Source organism: Archocentrus centrarchus, chromosome 3, assembly GCF_007364275.1.
Source record: "Archocentrus centrarchus isolate MPI-CPG fArcCen1 chromosome 3, fArcCen1, whole genome shotgun sequence".
In the NCBI taxonomy this organism is placed as follows: domain Eukaryota; kingdom Metazoa; phylum Chordata; class Actinopteri; order Cichliformes; family Cichlidae; genus Archocentrus; species Archocentrus centrarchus.
Window position 1 is genome coordinate 4380478 of NC_044348.1, and position 18449 is coordinate 4398926.

General features: G+C 38.3%; 1 protein-coding gene across 2 annotated transcripts; it reads right to left on the reverse strand.

Moving 5' to 3' along the window:
- Window positions 1-887: 887 nt before the first annotated feature.
- On the reverse strand, window positions 888-18207 carry lingo1b (leucine rich repeat and Ig domain containing 1b). 2 transcript variants are annotated; one of them, XM_030758220.1, is made up of 2 exons: window positions 17974-18207; window positions 888-4263 (listed from the first exon to the last, which is right to left on the reverse strand). In XM_030758220.1, exons 1-2 carry the CDS (start codon window positions 17977-17979, stop codon window positions 2494-2496), a joined length of 1776 nt encoding a protein of 591 aa, XP_030614080.1. In that variant the 5' UTR covers window positions 17980-18207; the 3' UTR covers window positions 888-2493. The 2 variants fall into 2 exon arrangements, with proteins under 2 accessions (XP_030614080.1, XP_030614074.1); XM_030758214.1 differs by having other exon boundaries at window positions 888-4353; window positions 17968-18207.
- Between the last annotated feature and the right edge of the window lie 242 nt (window positions 18208-18449).

Below are 18449 nucleotides of genomic sequence, written 5' to 3' on the forward strand. Positions count from 1 at the left end.
TGATGCATGGAGAAGTTATTGAAACGATTTCTGTCCTGTGGAGTAATTTGATCCTGACTGCTCCAGAAGCATGCAGCGACATGCTTAAACAGATGTCATGACAGAAAACACCGGCACTACAGTGGACAAGCAGGGCTGGTGGTTGTGTGGCCAAAGCTTCATTTTAATTTTAAACTTCTTTATCCTAATCAGTGTTGCAAAGACAAAGCATATTCCATAACATATTTTTTAATCATAAAAGTTAGAGCTCGGCTAGCTAGCACTACTCAGCGCTTCAGAAAGTATCACTCTTTTCATTAGCTTTTAACACCTCTGCCCAGACATCATCAAGATGACAATCAATCATCTCATCATTAGCTGCAGGTATGCATTACCTTCAATTATGCACTGTGCATTGTATGACTTGAAACTTCACACCATATTGATGCTAATAGTATGCTTTAGCATGAAGTTCAAAGAGGCTAAAGTCTGCTTGAAGAGAGTGAGTTATGACAGCAGAAACTATAATTTGATAGGGTATCCTATTTTAAACATGATCTTGCTTTGCCATGCCTTTTAGGGTTAACACTGCGCAATTATAAATACTGTGTCTGTGATAATTGGTCATCCATACACTATAATAAAGCACCAGTTCTGAATGCACTATAAGATTTTATGGGTATTTGGCAGCTATCAACATCAAATTTCTACACCGAATTAAATATTTCAGAGGTAATCTAAAAGTGTGCTTTACTGTGTGCCTCCTACAGAGACCAATTACCTCTGTAGAGATTGTTGTTGCATAGGACATAATTCATTCAAATTCATTTATAGTACATTAGCATAAAATAAACACCCCGTAGTATAAAATGTTCTTTATTTTAATAGAATTTCCATCTGTCCATCCGTTCAATCAAGTATTTTAAGAGTTAATGAACACATTATCTTCAGAGCAGACCTCAACTGTGAAATTAATTAGACAATATAAAATCCTTATGAGGCATAAAACTCCATTTTGCACCTAAATATTGAGTATTGCTCAGCTAAAAGCTGGAAAATGGGTACTTAAGGCAACAAATTAATAGTGCCACCGCTTTTCATAGGTATGGCGAGAATAAACGCTAAGGATTTGGATTGAGTGCTCATGACTATCGAGCTGCCAAATAGGTAAACAATTAAACTTTGTGACATGTGATTATAACTTGTTACTATAATAATGTCACTATCATGTTTTCTAGTTATTTAATCTGCTCTTTAGATTTAAATATGTTCAAAACCCAACCACCAAAAGCATTCATATTGTGCCATAGCGTAATGTACAAGGAAGAATAAAATACAGGAAAAAATATGTATACCGCAACAAGTCAATACATTTAATGACAAACTTCCTTTTGTTGGCTGAAAGGAGCACATACTGGCTTATTTTTCTTCTTCAGTGTGTTAACATGCACACTTATAATTTGACCATCACCTGGTAAAGGAAACACAAAAGGTATTGAAACTTTCTGACACAGTAAAATTGAGCCAGTTACAAAAAAAAAAACACTTGTCCTTGACAATTAATGGAGATGCAGCCTACTGTCTGAAGTATTTAGACATGTCTTCTGAAGGAAAACAGTAGTAGAGTGTACAGAGAAAACTTCAAAACACAATTTAATGATTTTTGGAAAACAGTTAGAAAGCCACTGCTCACTGACACACAGCAGGTGGTGAGGAACACTTACTCTTCTGTCTCTAACCTGCCAACTGATCCTTAATGATGTTTAAATTTCAGAGAAATGATATCCAAAAATGTGCTTTCTGGTAACATTACAACTTATAATATGACCTTCTGATTATTTATTGTTTAATAGCAATTGCGTGTAAAAATGACCTTCTTTAGCTGTCAAATTTCAACAGCATTAACCATTCTCACTTTCTTCTCTCTTTTCTGGGTATCTAAAATTAAAAAAAAAAAATCCATATCTTAGTTGTCAGCTGCTTGTCATGGGACAAAAGGAAACAGCTTTCAACTTGGCCCCATATGAGACAGAACCTGGGATCTAATAGTGGGTTAGTATGCTTTGTATACCCATCAAAGCAGAAATCGTCAAACAGGAAGACGATCTTAACAGGTCCTTTTTCTGCTGATAGAAAGATTATACGTGCAGGTTAATCTCCAAATCCTTCCGGATAGTAATCCCTCCATCATGTAAACTGTAATCCATGTGCTTTGTTTAAAATATTGCCTCAATTTTGTTAGACGCACAAAATTAGTGAGTGCATGTTAACATACTGATTGAGTATTGCCAATACAAATTTACAGAAATTAGAATATTCCAAATTCAACACTTCTCTTTTGAAAGATCAGTCCCTGAAGTAAAAAAACAAAACAAAACAAAAGTCTAGGGTATAGTGTCAAGATGCGTTTCTGCTGTGCAATTTCTATCGCTCATAAACAGAGTACATATTTGAAGCAAGTATAGTATGCATCCCGACTGCAGTTTGTAAGCTTACACGATGTCCTTTTGAGGTTCACATGATTTTCATGTTGAACTGTACCGGTGCCTCATTTGGGCTGGCCTCCTCTGTTTCCTCTTTACGTGGCACATATTCAACCTCTATACTTGACTTAGTATTGTCTTTCCCTCTACTCCAGAGGAATAATATTACAAGACAGAAAAGGACCACTCCGAGGAAAGAGATAAATCCCATAGTGGTTGCAATGATAAGTGTCTTTACATCAAATGGAAATGGAACCGTGGCCCGGGTCACATTAGCACCCTCATCATTAGGCTGGTTGGAAATGAAGGCAAATGTCTTGTTTGGCTGATGGGGCCAATTCGGGGAGTAGCTATGCACAAAAAGGTGAGCGGCCTTGGTGTCATTGCCTGCTGCATTGCTTGCAATGCACGTGTAGGTACCGTTGTCCTGGATTTGGGCATAACGCACCTCCAAAGTACCCTGATTGGACACGGAAAGTCTTGACCTCACAGTTTTGGTGGTGATGTATTCCTTTTTAGGGGATAGCCACATTATCACAGGAACTGGATCACCCTCAGCCTGGCAAGAGAAAAAAACTGTAGTTCCTTCATCTACGTGGCTTTCTTGAACCTTGTAATCCACGATCTTTGATTTTTGGCAGATGAAATAGTCAGAAGGGAGTATGTCTGGAAAATCCTTGAACTCTTTTCCCTGCACAACCTCTGGTGAAGCACACATGGGCTGTTGCCTGTTGAAGTTGAGCCTCCATCTGCGGCGGAAGACCCAGAGCAAGCGACAGTCGCAGGCCAGTGGGTTGTCATACAAAGCCAGGGTCTCCAGGTTTCCCACGGAGTGAAAGACAGACTCTTCTAGGGTGCTCAAGGCATTGCTGGATACATTGAGTACACGGAGGTGGTTGAGTCCTTTGAAGGAGTAGGGCTCAATGGCAACTAATTTCCCACCAGCCAAATGAAAAGCCTGGAGCTTCTGTAGATTGAACAGCTGGTTCCCTTCCACAGTGTGAATGGGATTGAAAGACAGATTTAAAAAACGAAGATACCTTAGGTGGCTGATAGCTTGGTAGGGGATGACAGTGAGATTACAATTTGTAATGGATAATGATGTGAGGTTGAGTCCAAACAAGCATTTGGGGGTCATGGTATCCAGAGACGGCATATGAGATATCTCCAGCACTCTTAGTCGATACAGCCTCTTGAAGGAGTAATCCCTTATGACACTGACGTTGAGATAGCGTAATCGAAGTGACAATAGGTTGTGCAAATGGCTAAGGGCATCGGTGGGCACTGAGGCCAGATTGTATCCCTCAATATTGAGGCTTTCAAGGTTGCTGAGTCCATGAAATGATCGGGGTGAGATAAAAACTAGGTCGTTGTCACCAACCTCCAAAGCCCTCAGGTTGTACAGCTCCTGAAACATATAGTCGAGCAGGATGACAATTTTGTTCTCACTAATATCCAGCTGGGTGAGGTTGTTCAGGCCTGTGAACACCCCTAGCTGAATAAGCTTAAGCTCGTTGTTGCGCAAACCTAGTGTTCGAAGGTTCATAAGGTTGCTAAAAACCCCGGGCTCAATGGAAGAAATTGCGTTTTCGTTAAGTTGCAGTTCCTCCAGCTGAGGGTAATTAATGAACTCCTCAGGCCCCAGGGTCTTGAGACGGTTCTTACTGAGGTCTAACAGCCTTGTTTCAGTGGGGATGCCCTCAGGAAGACTTGCCAGTCTCCGTCGATGGCACACGACTGAACGCTCCTGAGCGTTGCAGTCACATCGGGAGGGGCAACCAGTGGTGGAGCCAGAAAGGACGGTGCCCAGCATCAGGAACAGGATGGGCTGCCAGCACGCCACCAAGTAGCTGTGCCCTCCTGCCTCTCCAAACACCATCCTACTGCTTACCTGTGGAGACACAGAAAAATGGATTTTAGGAATTCAACGTTATGTGTATTTGATAAGATTTTTATGTGTAAACAAATGTGGCTACATATGGTTTATCAAATGAATTAAGTATATTTTTATGTACATCTTTAATTTGCCTTGAAATTAATTGCCTTCTTTTCATTTAATATAAAACAAATTTAATGACATTGTAACTTTTTCCTGTACAGAAAAGGAAGTGTTGAAATCCCAGTCTTAACATATGGGGCATATTTTGTGTCTTGCTTTCAAAGTCAGTGGAAATCACAGTTTCAATTGTGTGATTTTCATCCACACAGCTTCACAAAGATATAAGCTGCCTTCTCCCCCATTTTCCTTGCGTATAATTTCATTATAGTGACTTTCCTCACAAGTAATGGAATTATCCAATCAATAAAAGGGCTTGGTCACACAGTGCAACAATCCTGCTGTGCTTCTGTCTTCAGAGTGTGCCGAAGACAATTACTGCAAATATCACTGACACGTTGCCTCTGCACGTAGAAACATTTTTTAATTAGACAAAAAATAAAATGAAATAAAAAATCTGTGGTACATCTTTAAATGGCTCCCCCAAACATCCCATGCTGTTGCTAAGCTGTTGACCTTGAAGTGATATAAAAGAGAGATTGCTGCCAAGTGGTGATAGATAGAGAGAGGAGGATTGTCAGAGGACTTTAAACCCTTATTTGATTTTGACTCAGGCGCACTTTAACTTGGTAAAACTTTCAAGCCCTGTTTCTCACATCAATCACACAATTTAAGTCACAGCTCTATCTGTGGGATACAATCTTCAAAGTGTCTCATACACCGTGATTTTGTCATTTCATTTCACTGATACAGGTGGCCTGTTTTGGTTGATAACTCTGACATAATTAATGTTTTACATTTGAACAGCAACAACAACAACAACAACAAAAACAAAAGAATCTGAATGGCTAAAGTTGTAATATAAATATATAAATAAAACATAAGTATACTCTCTGTGATATACTGTGTAGCATATCTCATACATTTGAGGTAGGAAATTAAATTTCATATTTTTTTATTTCGTGAAATAATTGAAGTGATGAAGAGGAATATCTTTGTATTTTTTTAAGGAGGATATTTCATTATGAGAGGTTAATAGTCTGCATCTAAATATTCATCATATTGTCATAATGTGTGAAAGATAAATAGGTGCCCCAGATCCTTTCCTCTAAACCATTTACCACAAAAAAAAAAAGTTTTTTTAGAAAGTACTTCAAATTTTCTATGCACTGATTTTTGGAACTTGTTTGATTATCTACTATGAAGTAACAGCTTTTAAAAAATATTAAATTGGTAGTGAAGATTAGGTATGTTTTTTGTTTGTTTGTTTGTTTGTTTGTTTTGGTGCAGCCATACAAATTACAACTCTTATTCAATTAAAAGTATGGAGCCGAAGCAGCTTGAATTGTGGTCTAAGTAGTTCCAATGGGACAATGATTGCAGCCTCCATTTTTCACTTCCTCCAGAACTGTTCATTCTGCTGGCTGCATACGTCAGACACTATGGGCAACGGTCCCGTGTGTATGGGGATTTGAAAATAAAACTTGCTGTGAGAAATAGGGGTCATCCAATTATTAGATCTGATTTTCAGGATTTTTTCCACCATTTTTATTGTCGTTTAAACAAAACTTGATGAAATAAATAACTTTAAAAGTGGCTCTCATGCAGTCGATTGTGTCTGCAGTCACCACTCTATGGTTCGTTTGATTGGTTACAAGTCACAAATAATAGCCTTCCAGCACTGAAGGCAACGGTGCCGCACAAAGGGAAAGAGTGCATCTACAGAATAGACAGAGTGAAGATAAGTTTCACAAAGGTAAGCTATCAAGTGTGGCAATGCAGCTATCAAGGACAGCAATGCGTTTTTATTCCACAGTGTCAAATACTGCTATTTTTTCACAGGTCCCTGGCATGACAAAGACATGCATATGGTTTCCAATGGTGTCAGTGCTTTAACGCATTAGTTGTGGCAGTACTGAATACAAAGAGGTAAAAGTGCTTTGGAAGAGACACATAAAGAGGCAGGAAGTGTCGAGATGGCTTAAAACACAAGTTTTTGGTTTGTTTGTTTGTTTTTCGGTCAGTATCTAGCTTCATTTTTGCTCTCTTTTTGTTTTTCTTTCTTTTTGCTTCATTCACTGTTTGGTTAGGTTGAGGCACCTGGAATGGTTAACACTATGTGCTAGGTTATCTCCAGAAGAGAGATCCTATCTGCAAAAACTGAACAAGAAGCGCAACACCTTGCCACAGTTGAGGAAATTAATTATTTTTGTGGGATACAGAAACAGATAAAGAGATACTTTATGCTAGCTGCTAAGTTTGCAGGACACAGACTGTTCTAGAACAGTGGTTGAAAAACAATGACAACCAAAACTTTGGTCTTCAGTGAGCAATAAAAGCACCAGAACAGTGAAAGATTAAGAAGAAAGGTGGGCCATCATGTAAATTTTGCCAGCTTTAGCCATACAGGATCATTTTCAGCTATAGTCAGTGACATATGGAAGATAATCTTCAAATATTTGAAGTAAACATGCAAAAGTACATAAGCAGAGTCATACTACTTCAGGTGTAGTAATCATTATTACTCTAGTCCTGAATGGCAGCTTTTTTCTGTTATAATGTTAAAATTTATTAATCTAGGCTTTCTCTTATTCAATATTTTTACAAGACTGTAATTTTTTTTTTTTTTTTTTACTGCAAACACATATTGGCGTTAATATCAGTTATTGGCCTTAATTACTAATAAATGGTATTGGTAATAGCCCTAAATAATAAATAAATAAAGGAAATGAAAATAGGTCAGTCTCTAGACAGAATGAAAGCTAATTACATGCTTTTACAAATGGATTCCATGCAGCCTCTTTCAGTAAGTTCTTAAAATATGTTCTAATATGAACAAGCGGCAGTGCACTGCATTTAAGCCCCCAAATCTCATTTATAGTGTAAGCACACGGGTAACTTTGATCCACTGTTGCAAATTCTAAACCTCAGAGTGTGGTGAAATATTACCAAGACATTAGGTGAATAGATTATCTGTTTGGCCATGAATGTGATTTAATCTTGTCAAGAATATGAATGAGGATGATGTTTGCAGATGTCACTGCTGATCGAAAAACAAGCGAGCTTGAATGCAGTGGTGATTTTTTTTTTTTCTTACTTTTTAACTGGAGTATCATGCATAATTTATGATTCAGAGTGTAGTAAGGGCAGGGGTACTATCTGTGTAATCTGGCCTTACAGTCTATATCTACTCACTGTATCATCACCTTGTTTTGACCTTGAGCTGGAACGTTGGAAACAAAAGCTGGAAAATAAACTCTCATCTGCAATCCTTGTTCACGGTTTATAGTCTTCACATGTGAACGTGAGCTTTAAAAATGCTGTCTCCTTTGAAAGAATTTTATCCCTTGATCTACTACTTCGCATAGTCTTTGTCATGACCCTGATTATTTCTATTCCTTTTCTGAAAGTATTGTGTAGGAGGAGAATATGAGTGGACAAGCCTTTTCTCTTCTGCCCTTTTATGACTGCTTGCATTTTTCTCTGCGGACCTCTCACGCTGTCATACTCTTTTCTCAAAAGCATGTCTGGACTCACCATTAGTCTCTCGTTGCCTTGAATCTCTGCATCTCCTCTCTTGTGGAGCTGTGTTGTTTTATACAGGGAAAGCTGAGAGAAAGGTGTGCACTACTAATGGTCACTGAATGTCTCCAAGTAGCATGCTGACAAATGACCTATATGCATCAGTGCATGCATGCCCTTTTGCTGTTCTTAGTTATTGTTAAGTACCTGTTGTGTAGCATAATCTTAGGAGGTCTATCGAAATGGTGTTTAGGTGATTTAAATAGAACATATATATATATATATATATATATATATATATATATATATATATATATATATATATATATATATATATATATATATATCTTCTGAGGGCTGCATCCAGATGGATAACACATTGTGTCACAAAGTTCAAATCATCTCAAAATGGTTTCTTTAACATGACAATGACTTCACTCTATTCAAATGGCCTCCACAGTCAGCAGATCTCAGTTCAATAGAGCACCTTTGCAATGTGGTGGAACAGGGAATTTGCATTGTGAATGTACAACTGACAAATCTGCAGAAACTGCTTTTTCTATTGCAGAAACTGTGTGATGCTATCATGTCAATATGGGTCAGAATCTCTAAGGAATGTTTCCAGCACTTTGTTGAATCCATGCCACAAAGAACTAAGGTGGTTTTGAAGGCAAAAGGAGGTCAAACCCGGTACTAGCAAGGTGTAACTAAGAAGTGGCCAGTGAGGGTATATTTCTGAGACTGCTCTAGTTTCATTTTGTAGCTGCCATCTGGAATCACCAATGCAGCTTGAATTTGTAGAGCATTTTCCTTAACATAAATGATTTTGCTTTTTGCATTCATTGATGCACCTGCATTATGGACACGGATGATGTATCTTTATTTTTCAATGTAGCAGAGAAGTGCTGTTTATTGATCCATTTTTGTAGCAGTGTTTGAAACTGTGATTAAATTAGAGTTAATGCCCTTTTCTATGAAAGCTGAATGTGCTTTTTGTTTCAGCAATATACATTTGAAACTCTATTTAGCAAAGCTAAAAAAAAAAAAGACTTCTTCTTGTATTTTAAAATCAAACAATCCATAATTTATTTCGTATATACCCCATTTTTTCCCAGTCAGTGTTCATAACAGTATTCTACTAGCTAGACTACATCTAGCTTTGGTTTTGTTTATTATTGCTGTCAACAATCTGCTTATTAGCATCCTTTTTATATATAACGTGTTTAGTGGCAAACATATCCCCAAACGCCTTTCACTATCCTGCACCTGTTTAGAGAATAGTGAGAATGAAACAAAAAAGGAAGGTACGGCTCAAAAGCAATAAAATAAATACATAGGATTTAGAAATAAAGATTGCTTCCACTGGTGTGTTTGTGTTCAAGTGACAACAAACTGAAAGCAATCATTTAAACACCACAAAGCAAATAAACAAGAGAACCTTGTGGGCTGCGTGGAAGTGAAGTGTTTGTGATAGATAAAAGCAGGCAGGTCTTTGAGAGTGTCTAGAGACGTCTTTCAGGAGTGTGAACTTCACCTGCAGTTTGTGATATCTTCTGTGTTTAATTATCAAGACCAAAGGTCCTTCTGTCAGTAATTCTGCAACAAAAATTAAGTTCGGGGATTCATGATTAGCAGGGAAATATTTAAATGGAAGTCAAATCTCTAGCATGGCGCTGAGCCTGATATGCTTTAGCAGTAATGATATTGACTGAATGGCAATAACATTAAAATAAATACTTGCTGGGTGAGCATGAACATTTCAAACATATATTACAGTAAATGTTGCCAACTAATCAGCATCCTCCAGAAGGAGTGAAAACAAATCTCCTGTGGAAAGTTAAAGGTAGCACTCACTGGAAACCTAAAAGGAAGCTACATGGCCTGATTGTTCACCATGCCAAGAAAAATGCTGAAAGAAGGACATCATGGTTTGGCGCATGGGAACTACCCATGTTGGCATGTAGAAACACGCCTGGGTCAGCAAACGTGAGCTTTCTATTTTTGACAGAAGTGTGCTATCAACTCTCAGTCCCTCAGCCAGAAAGGCATTTTGTCTCAGAAGTTACTTCACAGAAGACATCCGCATCCATGTTAATTTAGGTAGGAGACTGTCCCAGGAGGAGTCCAGGTAATAAAGGTGATCATTTGGCAGGACATCAAAATGCACAAAAACCTTTTGAGTGTTTAAGAATATTTATTAACCTCTGCCAATTTTTATGTCTTTGCAATGCACAGTAAATCACCCACTGCTAGCTTAACCCAAAACAAAAGGACCTTGCAGTGATAGTTTAAAGTTCCAGAGGGACCTAAATTACTCCAGATATATCCCATAATCCATCATAACAAGTTATTAAGAAGCCAAACAACTGCAAACTCCAGGAGAGTTACACCTGGAAATTTTTCTCACCCAACTGGTCTCCTGGAGTACTTTGGGGACTTTTGGATATTCCAGGCTCTTTATACTAGTCTAAAATTTAAGTGTGTTTCTCCAACAAATTCAAGCTGGGACTGACACTTAAGCATTCATGATGAATACTATAATTTTCAGTTTGGCAGGTGAAGCTGTAGATCAATGGCCTTAAAGACGGCAAGGGACATAAAGTGATCACAGCAGCCTGCTCTCAACCAGCAACTGTGCTTAATAGAACAGAAAATAATGGCATCCAGGCTTTCCATTCCAATCTGTACTTTGTGGGGTACCTTTACTGCGCTCTGACCAACACAGAATTTATCCCCTATCACAAATCATGGCTACTAGTGGTGGTGGCCAGCCAAGCAATATATATTTAATACAAATGCAATTCTGAATCCTCTAAAAAGAACTACCGAACTGTTTGGAAAGCTCAAATCATGCATAGTACAAGTGCATACAACTAAAAACAAACATTTACCTTTCTATTTGCAGCATCATAAACCAATAATTCATGTGGTCTTTTAGCAGCGCTCACCTTGATGCGTAGTGCTTTTGATCATTTATGCTTTTTCTATTGCAAAGAAGATCATGTATGCACCTCAAAGGGACCGCCACTATGCTCAAAGGCACACCAAGGGTGATGGGCAGCAGCAAGTTAGTAAAAACTGCATCGTTTCAAACGTTCATCCACTATGCTGCTGGTCTGGAAATAATCATCCTCGAGGCCTCTCTCATCTCCTGTGTGGTCAGTGGACAAGACCAACGTCATCATCTTTGATCTTAGATAGTGGTCGCAATTCAGTGGACCTTTTTTTTTTTTTTCTTTTTTTTTTTATGTGGTGTACTCGGCATATCACGGCATATTTGCTTATTTTCAGAAATATGTATAAAGACTATTTTGTCATCTGGCACCATTATTTTTGTGATTATGAATCAAGTCAGGTAAATTTATTTAAAATCCCTTAAGGCTTAAGGCAAAATTTGAATGCATGAAATTTTATGAATTGAGTCTTTCACAGACCACATTTTGACACATCGCAGTGTGACAAGCACTAATGATCAGGGTTAAGTTCTGTTTATTTCCGTTTAGAAGTTCCCGTTTGGAGTCCGGGCTTAGAGGCATGTGCAAAAAGGAAAATCTAAAGCACTCACAGTTCTGAACCTCCACCTACATGTCACGCCCTGGAGAAGACTCCTGCTGAAATATGTGGGTGTCAGTCATGCTTGAATAAAAGCTTTTTTTTACATGCTTTTATTCAAGCATGACTTTTATTTGAACTATGCGTGAATAAAAACCTAACTTTCACCGCCTTGGTTTTTCCTTAACCTCAAGGTTGGCATTAATCTGACTGGTATTGCACCAATGGTGTCAGACTTTGCTTTTAAATATTACCATAAGACATTGCCCAAAATGTTAAACTCCTATACTGGAGTGTGAACAAGAAAGGAGCATTTTATCACCAATGCTGTTTACAGAAATAACTAGGATCACGATGATCAGCCACGGAGAGATTAATTAGCAGGATATAGAGTTATGATTTCATTAGAAACTGTCATTAAAGACATAAAATGAGAGATCAAAATGAGAAATGTAAATAGCTGGAATTATAATCAATTGTAATTGTACAACCTGGTCTCACTGCAGTTCGTGATATAGTCACAACCTTTAATCTATTGATTTGCGTAGCTGGACAAAAAGTTTCCCAACATTATCTTGTGGCCTTGAACATGATTTTTCACCAGTCAACTCTTATATTTACTGATTAAATGCGAGAAAAAGTGCACATTTGGATGCCATGAGGTGGTGGAGGAGGTAAGTCATCTTTACTTTCATGCCAGAGATCAATTTCAATTAATAGGCTTTCATAATTTTTCATAATTTTTAAATGTTATTAATTATAAATATGCTGCATGTTTAGGGTTAGGCATTAAAAGCTACTTGGTTAGATTTAGAATAAAATTATGGTTTGGTTTAAAATACAGTTGTCATATCTTTAAAAACTTTGTTTTCCCGTTTGCCGTGTTGAAATTCAGGTTCTCATGACTATTTCACACATTGCCATGAGACTGGGCTGAAATGCAACACATCAGCTTCCAGCGAATGCAAGAGGGTTGTGCTTATTTATTAACAACAACAAAAAACAAAACAAAAAAAGCATTGTTTTGAAAAAAATTTTGTAGAATTGTCAGTTTTCTGTTAAAAACAAAGCTGCTATCTGAAGCAGCCACTAGATTCAGGAAGTAGACCTAAAAGCATAGTCCTAACTCATGAGCCTTCATGTACTTTGGTGTTCTTGTGAGTAATGTGAGCCAATACCACATCGCCCAAGGCTGACCCATGGTTACATACTCATTCTGTATGCATTTGAATTCTTTACTTGAATTTTTCTAAATGGCCCATTAATTAATTTCACTCTAGAGTCGGTGTGCCCTTATTTTTAATTTTTTTTTAATGAGTGTCTTTGGGTACCTATATGTCTAACTGGCTTTACCTGACACTACTCTCCAAAGGATACTCTGGTCCAGTACCTTAAAATCAGTGTGTGGGAACTTCTGTGCTGGAAGCTTTTGAGCTGGGAGCAGCTGCCTACGGCTTTACGGGCAGGCCAGTGAGAGCCAGAGGGACACAACCAGACAGGCTGATGAACCAGAACAATTAACTGAAAGAGAATGAAAGCTGCAGGCTGGGCTGTTCCTTCTCATTTTACAGTATCATTAGATTTTCTGCTAGTATGGAAAATGTCATTTAAGACAGATTTAATTTGCCATTTAAAGACATTTTCTTTATATTTTCATATTCATTTTTTGTTTATCTGTCTTTTCTCACTATTTTAATTGCTCATTTCACTTTGGTCTAACAACTACTTATTTAATAACATTAAGACCCAATCCCATCTTATTTGGCTTCTTCTGGCTACACGGCAAAGGCAGGCAGATGCCCAGTGAAGAATGATAAGAAACATCCTGTCCAGGAAAGAAGTCTAGAATGTACTTAGCCTCTTACATGGTATTACCATGCAGATCGGTTTCTTGGTTGACTGGCAGTCTAACAGTAATACTACAAAAGAGGTTCTTTCTTCATTAGCACCTATTCATCCTGAAAGTCAAGTAGGATGAGCTAGAAATTACACAAACCTTTATCCTCTACCCGCCATTTGGGAATATGGGATTTTTGGGATGAAACCAAAAAGAAAGGGCTAGGTGCCACGCTGAAGTCATTTTTACAACAGACAAGCCTCTTACAGGTCCTCATAGAAGGCACAATGAAAGATTTTGAGAGATTTTCTCACCAAATCACTTGGGCAACAACCAGTAGCTACAGTGCAAATATGAAGTTGGAGTGCCTTAAGATTCCAGAGGCTTATTTCTTTATTGCCCTGATCCTCACAGTTCTGAGATTACAGAAATATAGATCAGTAATTTATTGTCCTGTTTACAGTGTAGAAAAAAAGACAACTGATTTCATTATCTATAAGAGCCTGGTGAATAACCGGCATGGACAGATGAATGAGAAATACAAGATTTTCACTTTGATCAATTCCATTAATTCCAACTTCATATTTTTGTAAGCCATCTTATACTTGAGCTTGAGGCTCCCAATAAGAAAGAAGATGAAACGACCTCAGTCCTCGATCCTACTAGCCCCTGACTGGCTCATATTTTGCATAAAGCTGTTATTATCAAATTTAAATGAGGAAGGCTGCTGCAGAGCAGCAGAACTGTGACCTTCTGAATATATTTGTAGAACGCAAATTTGACTATCCTGTGACAGATCTGCCTTTGTCTGTCACCTCTCCATCCAGCAGACACTGTATAAACACACAGTCTGACAGTCTGCACCACAATCACTTCTACAGTTTCCTTTTCAGTGGAGTCGATGGTGCCCATTATGTAGCAGCATCTTCATTTAAACATTGGATCTTGCTTTAGAAAATGTTTTAATAGTAACACCCTAGATGTTTTCTGGCTGTTTTCTGGGACATCACAAATGAACTGTTATGTGGAGGAGTGCCCTGATTTTAAGCTGTAATGAAATGGGCTTTCATTTGAATCCAGTATCAAAGAGCAGTAAGAAATGAAACAGTAGTGACCATACAGAAGCTTTAAATAAAAAAATGTAACCATTCACAGAGTACAAGGAAATTTTTTGGCATTCATTTCATCACACTTGTCTCTTTTGAATTTGCCCAACAAATATTGCTAATTGTAACTTCATCCTACATGTGTTTTGTCAGCTTCTCTAGTATTTCGTTTTAACTGTAATCCTACTATAAAAACAACACCTTAGCTTTGATGATCTGCATTTGATCTCACTGTCTGACAAATGGCTATTTTCAGGATTATGTACATGACTGCATCGGAGAATATTAAACATGTGATAACATGGAACAAAGCACTGTGGAAAAAAGGGGTGGGGAGGGGTTGGAGAGCAGATTAGCTTTTATTGTGCTTAGTGGGTTGTATTTTGTTTGGAAGGGAGCAGACTGTAGTACGCTGATAAAGTTCTGTGTGCTGTTCTTGTCTTTACTTGACAATTTTCTGGGTTATGAGGGTGGCCAGTCCTGCCCCATCTAATATATCAATAGCTGCCTGGGAAGGAGAAACAGTTGTAAAAGCAGAAAATATGCTGATTATAAATGTATTTGTTATGCATCACAAACAAACATAAGATATGTTTCCCCTGAAGCAGTTTACTTGTATGGGATCATAATTTTTAAGGAGGCACTGCAGATCAGCAATATGCTCCCTGACAACATTTATATTTATTTGCTAAAATATACTAACTTCATGCAGTAACTACTCAAAGCGATCACAGCATTGTCAAACTTGAAATTGAATAAAATATCATTTTAGCTTGTTTGCCTCTGACTTCACTGAAACCAAAGTGCCTTTGTTGGCTAAAGCTAATCAGAACTGTGGTCTCTGGAGTCAAGGTGTTGGATTCCACCATCTACTCTAACCACTTCTCTGCAGACCCGTGTGTAGTGCTTCACACACTCACTAAATCATTCCCCCTGAAAGGAATCCAGCCAGCTATTTTGCCAGTAAAAAGTAAATTAGATCATGCTGGAGAAATTTAGAAGCATGATTTCTTGGTGGCACCTTGGTTCTTTATTTAGATGTCACCATACAGCAAGTAAATGGTCTCCTTTGTGTATTTATATCTTGTTTCAAGTATAATGTATTGCTAAAATGCAAAGGTATGCACAGTGAAATTGCTAGTTTGAGAAGAAGATCCACTTTAAATCCTATATAAGAAATCTCAAAAGATATGATCACAAAAAGATATGATCTTATACTTTATCCATCACCATCCAGTCACTAATTAACCTAACCCCACTAACCTCACTGGTTTTATACTCATCATTTTAAATGTCTACTGAATGTACCCTGCTCAATAAATCCCAATTTCCAGTGGCTGTACGGTACATACAGTACTGAATCAATTACATATAATCCTAATTATAGTGGACCGATAATAGCTTAACAGAGCTGATCAGTGCAACATGTGACTGGGACCTATACTGTACAAAATTCTCAAAATGCCCAAAATAATTAGTGATATGAAGATTGATGTCACATTATTTTCCTTTCCTTCCTCAAAGCTTCTTTAGTCAATATTTATATATTTCATATATTTCTTATACAGCACTTAGTCGATGGGGGTTAAATAGTTAGTTAAAAAGGCTTTTGCCTGCAGTGTTACCATTTTGTTATTCATGTCATACTCAGTTGGTTTTCAGTATCCTAGTGAATGAAAGCTTCTTTGACTAAGTAAGGAAGTATTGTGCCTTTCTGGTGCCTTTTTATCCTCCTAAAGCAAGGCAGCAGGCGTTTGCTGCGTCAGTTTTTGCTTCGGATGCTTAGCTAGCATCTGATTTGAAACGAGACACATATTTTTTCAGTGCCGTTGGCTTCCGCTGGTTTGTCGTGCTACCAGTTGTTTTTTTTTTGTTTTTGTTTTTTTTTATTGATAAAATATTGACTGGCTCTCATTGAAGCCTGGGCCGTTAGTCAAGTGTGTTTGAAAAGCAAATCTGACACGTGCAGGTGCTTACAAAGTTAGCAGCAGTATCTGTTACATATTTGGGTTTCACATTTTTGACATTTTTCACACTGCAAGGAAAAAGTAAATGAACAATATTTAAAAAATAAATAAAATCAGTGACGCAGAATCTGAAATTTGCAAATTAGCAAACCAGTGCTCATTTCACTATAAAGTATTTTCTGAAAAACATGAAAAACATGACTCTGGCCATTATTTTAAGAGGGTGATGATATATGACAGCCAATTTGTGTATTTCACAACGTGTGCTCATATTGTATTCACAATCACACAAAGCAGAATACCCAACAAACGAAACAAGCTGACACTGACAGTGTGTAGCATGGATTGCTGAATAATTGTGTGAACAGCAGCATTGACAGATTCATTCACCCAGCTGTTCAACAGCTGTAATCAGAAATCCCAGTCCTGAACATGCCTTGCTTATTTCACTTCACTGAATTAGACTTGACTACTTTGAAGCTGCAGACGTGCACACGGTGACAAGTATAGATATCTACAGTACCCCCCCCTCCACCCCAAAAGAAGAGATTCAAATGAACCATTCTAACCTGATTACAGGGACCCAATTAAATCCTTTGTCTAGCTCATGAAACGTTGATGTGAAGAGCAGAGCCTTCACTCAGAGATTGTCGGGGGTCTGTGGCTTGTAGAGGTTGTTAGTGCTCTTGAAAACGGAGAGGAAGAGTCTCCTCATAGCTGTCTGCCTACTGGAGCGTTGCAGCCATGATTGTGGAGACGCAAATCTAACAGGCAATAGAAATTAAAACTGAGATCGTTCATTTGACCTGCATAAATAGCACACACACACACACAAACACAGTCTCCCACGCCCACCCTCTCCATCAACACTACTGCCATCCATCTGCTGAATGTAACCTGTGGCAAATCAAGCACCTCCATAGGATCCCTCTTTGCCACTGGAAATGGCCAACAGCAAACTGCTGCTGAGAATGTGTAAGTGTCAGTCTGCATGAGTTTATTGGCATTTGAAGGAGCATGAATGTAAATGAGCAGACTGGGAAGCAGCAAGAAACCAACCTGGCAAAAAAAAAAAACAACACACCCGCTATTGCTCAGGTTCACACCTTTATTAGTGTTGTAAAAAGCCAGGATATGTGAGTTTTTCATGGATGCATCCAAAACTCTTAGAATATAATGTGTACAGAGTGCACTACACATCCATATACACACCGTGGAAGAGATCTGAGCTACATATTGAACAGTGAGATGTTACATGCACACACCATATGTGTGTGTTCTCTCAGTACAAGCACAGATTGAAGAGCAAAACAGCAACATGAAATCAATCTGAATGACAAAGCACAAATAAGAACTGGAGCTCTCCTAAGAGTAAAATTCCTATTCTTTATATCCCTCCCATTTGCATATGATATTCTTGACATTAATTTGCTCCCTGGCGATCCCCTGGCCCCACCACTGCACCATAATAAATCTGATCCAATGACTCAGTGCTCAAAGCCCACCATAGAGACAGAGTACTTACCAGGACTGTCATGCAGAGAATTCTAATTCAGGCAGCTCCATGTTGCCAAGGAAATTCAAAATGCCCCCGAAAGCATGGAGACAGGGATGCAGGATTCAATACAGGCTAGATTCAAATGGGAAAGAGGGATATATGCAGAGATGTGAATCCCTTGTCTGAGGGGCATTTGAAAAATGCCTTCGTCCTCTCCAGATGCGCTAAATCCGGCAGCACTGATAGGCTGACATGTAAACACACAGGCAGCTCTGCTGGCTCACACACGCTCTCATACATGCTGCACCTAGCAGAGACAGAGAGGAAGAGGGAGGGGCAGCTGATGAGAGAGGTGGAAGGAGGAGCTGCAGTGCACTGGGAGAATGAGAGGCTCAGAGCACAGGCAGCGAGGGGAGTTGAAAAGAAATGGAGAGAAATGTTCTCTGATTGCACTGGCAGCATCTTCTTTTGATTTTTGTTTACCGTACTTTTCCTATTTATGGAATGAT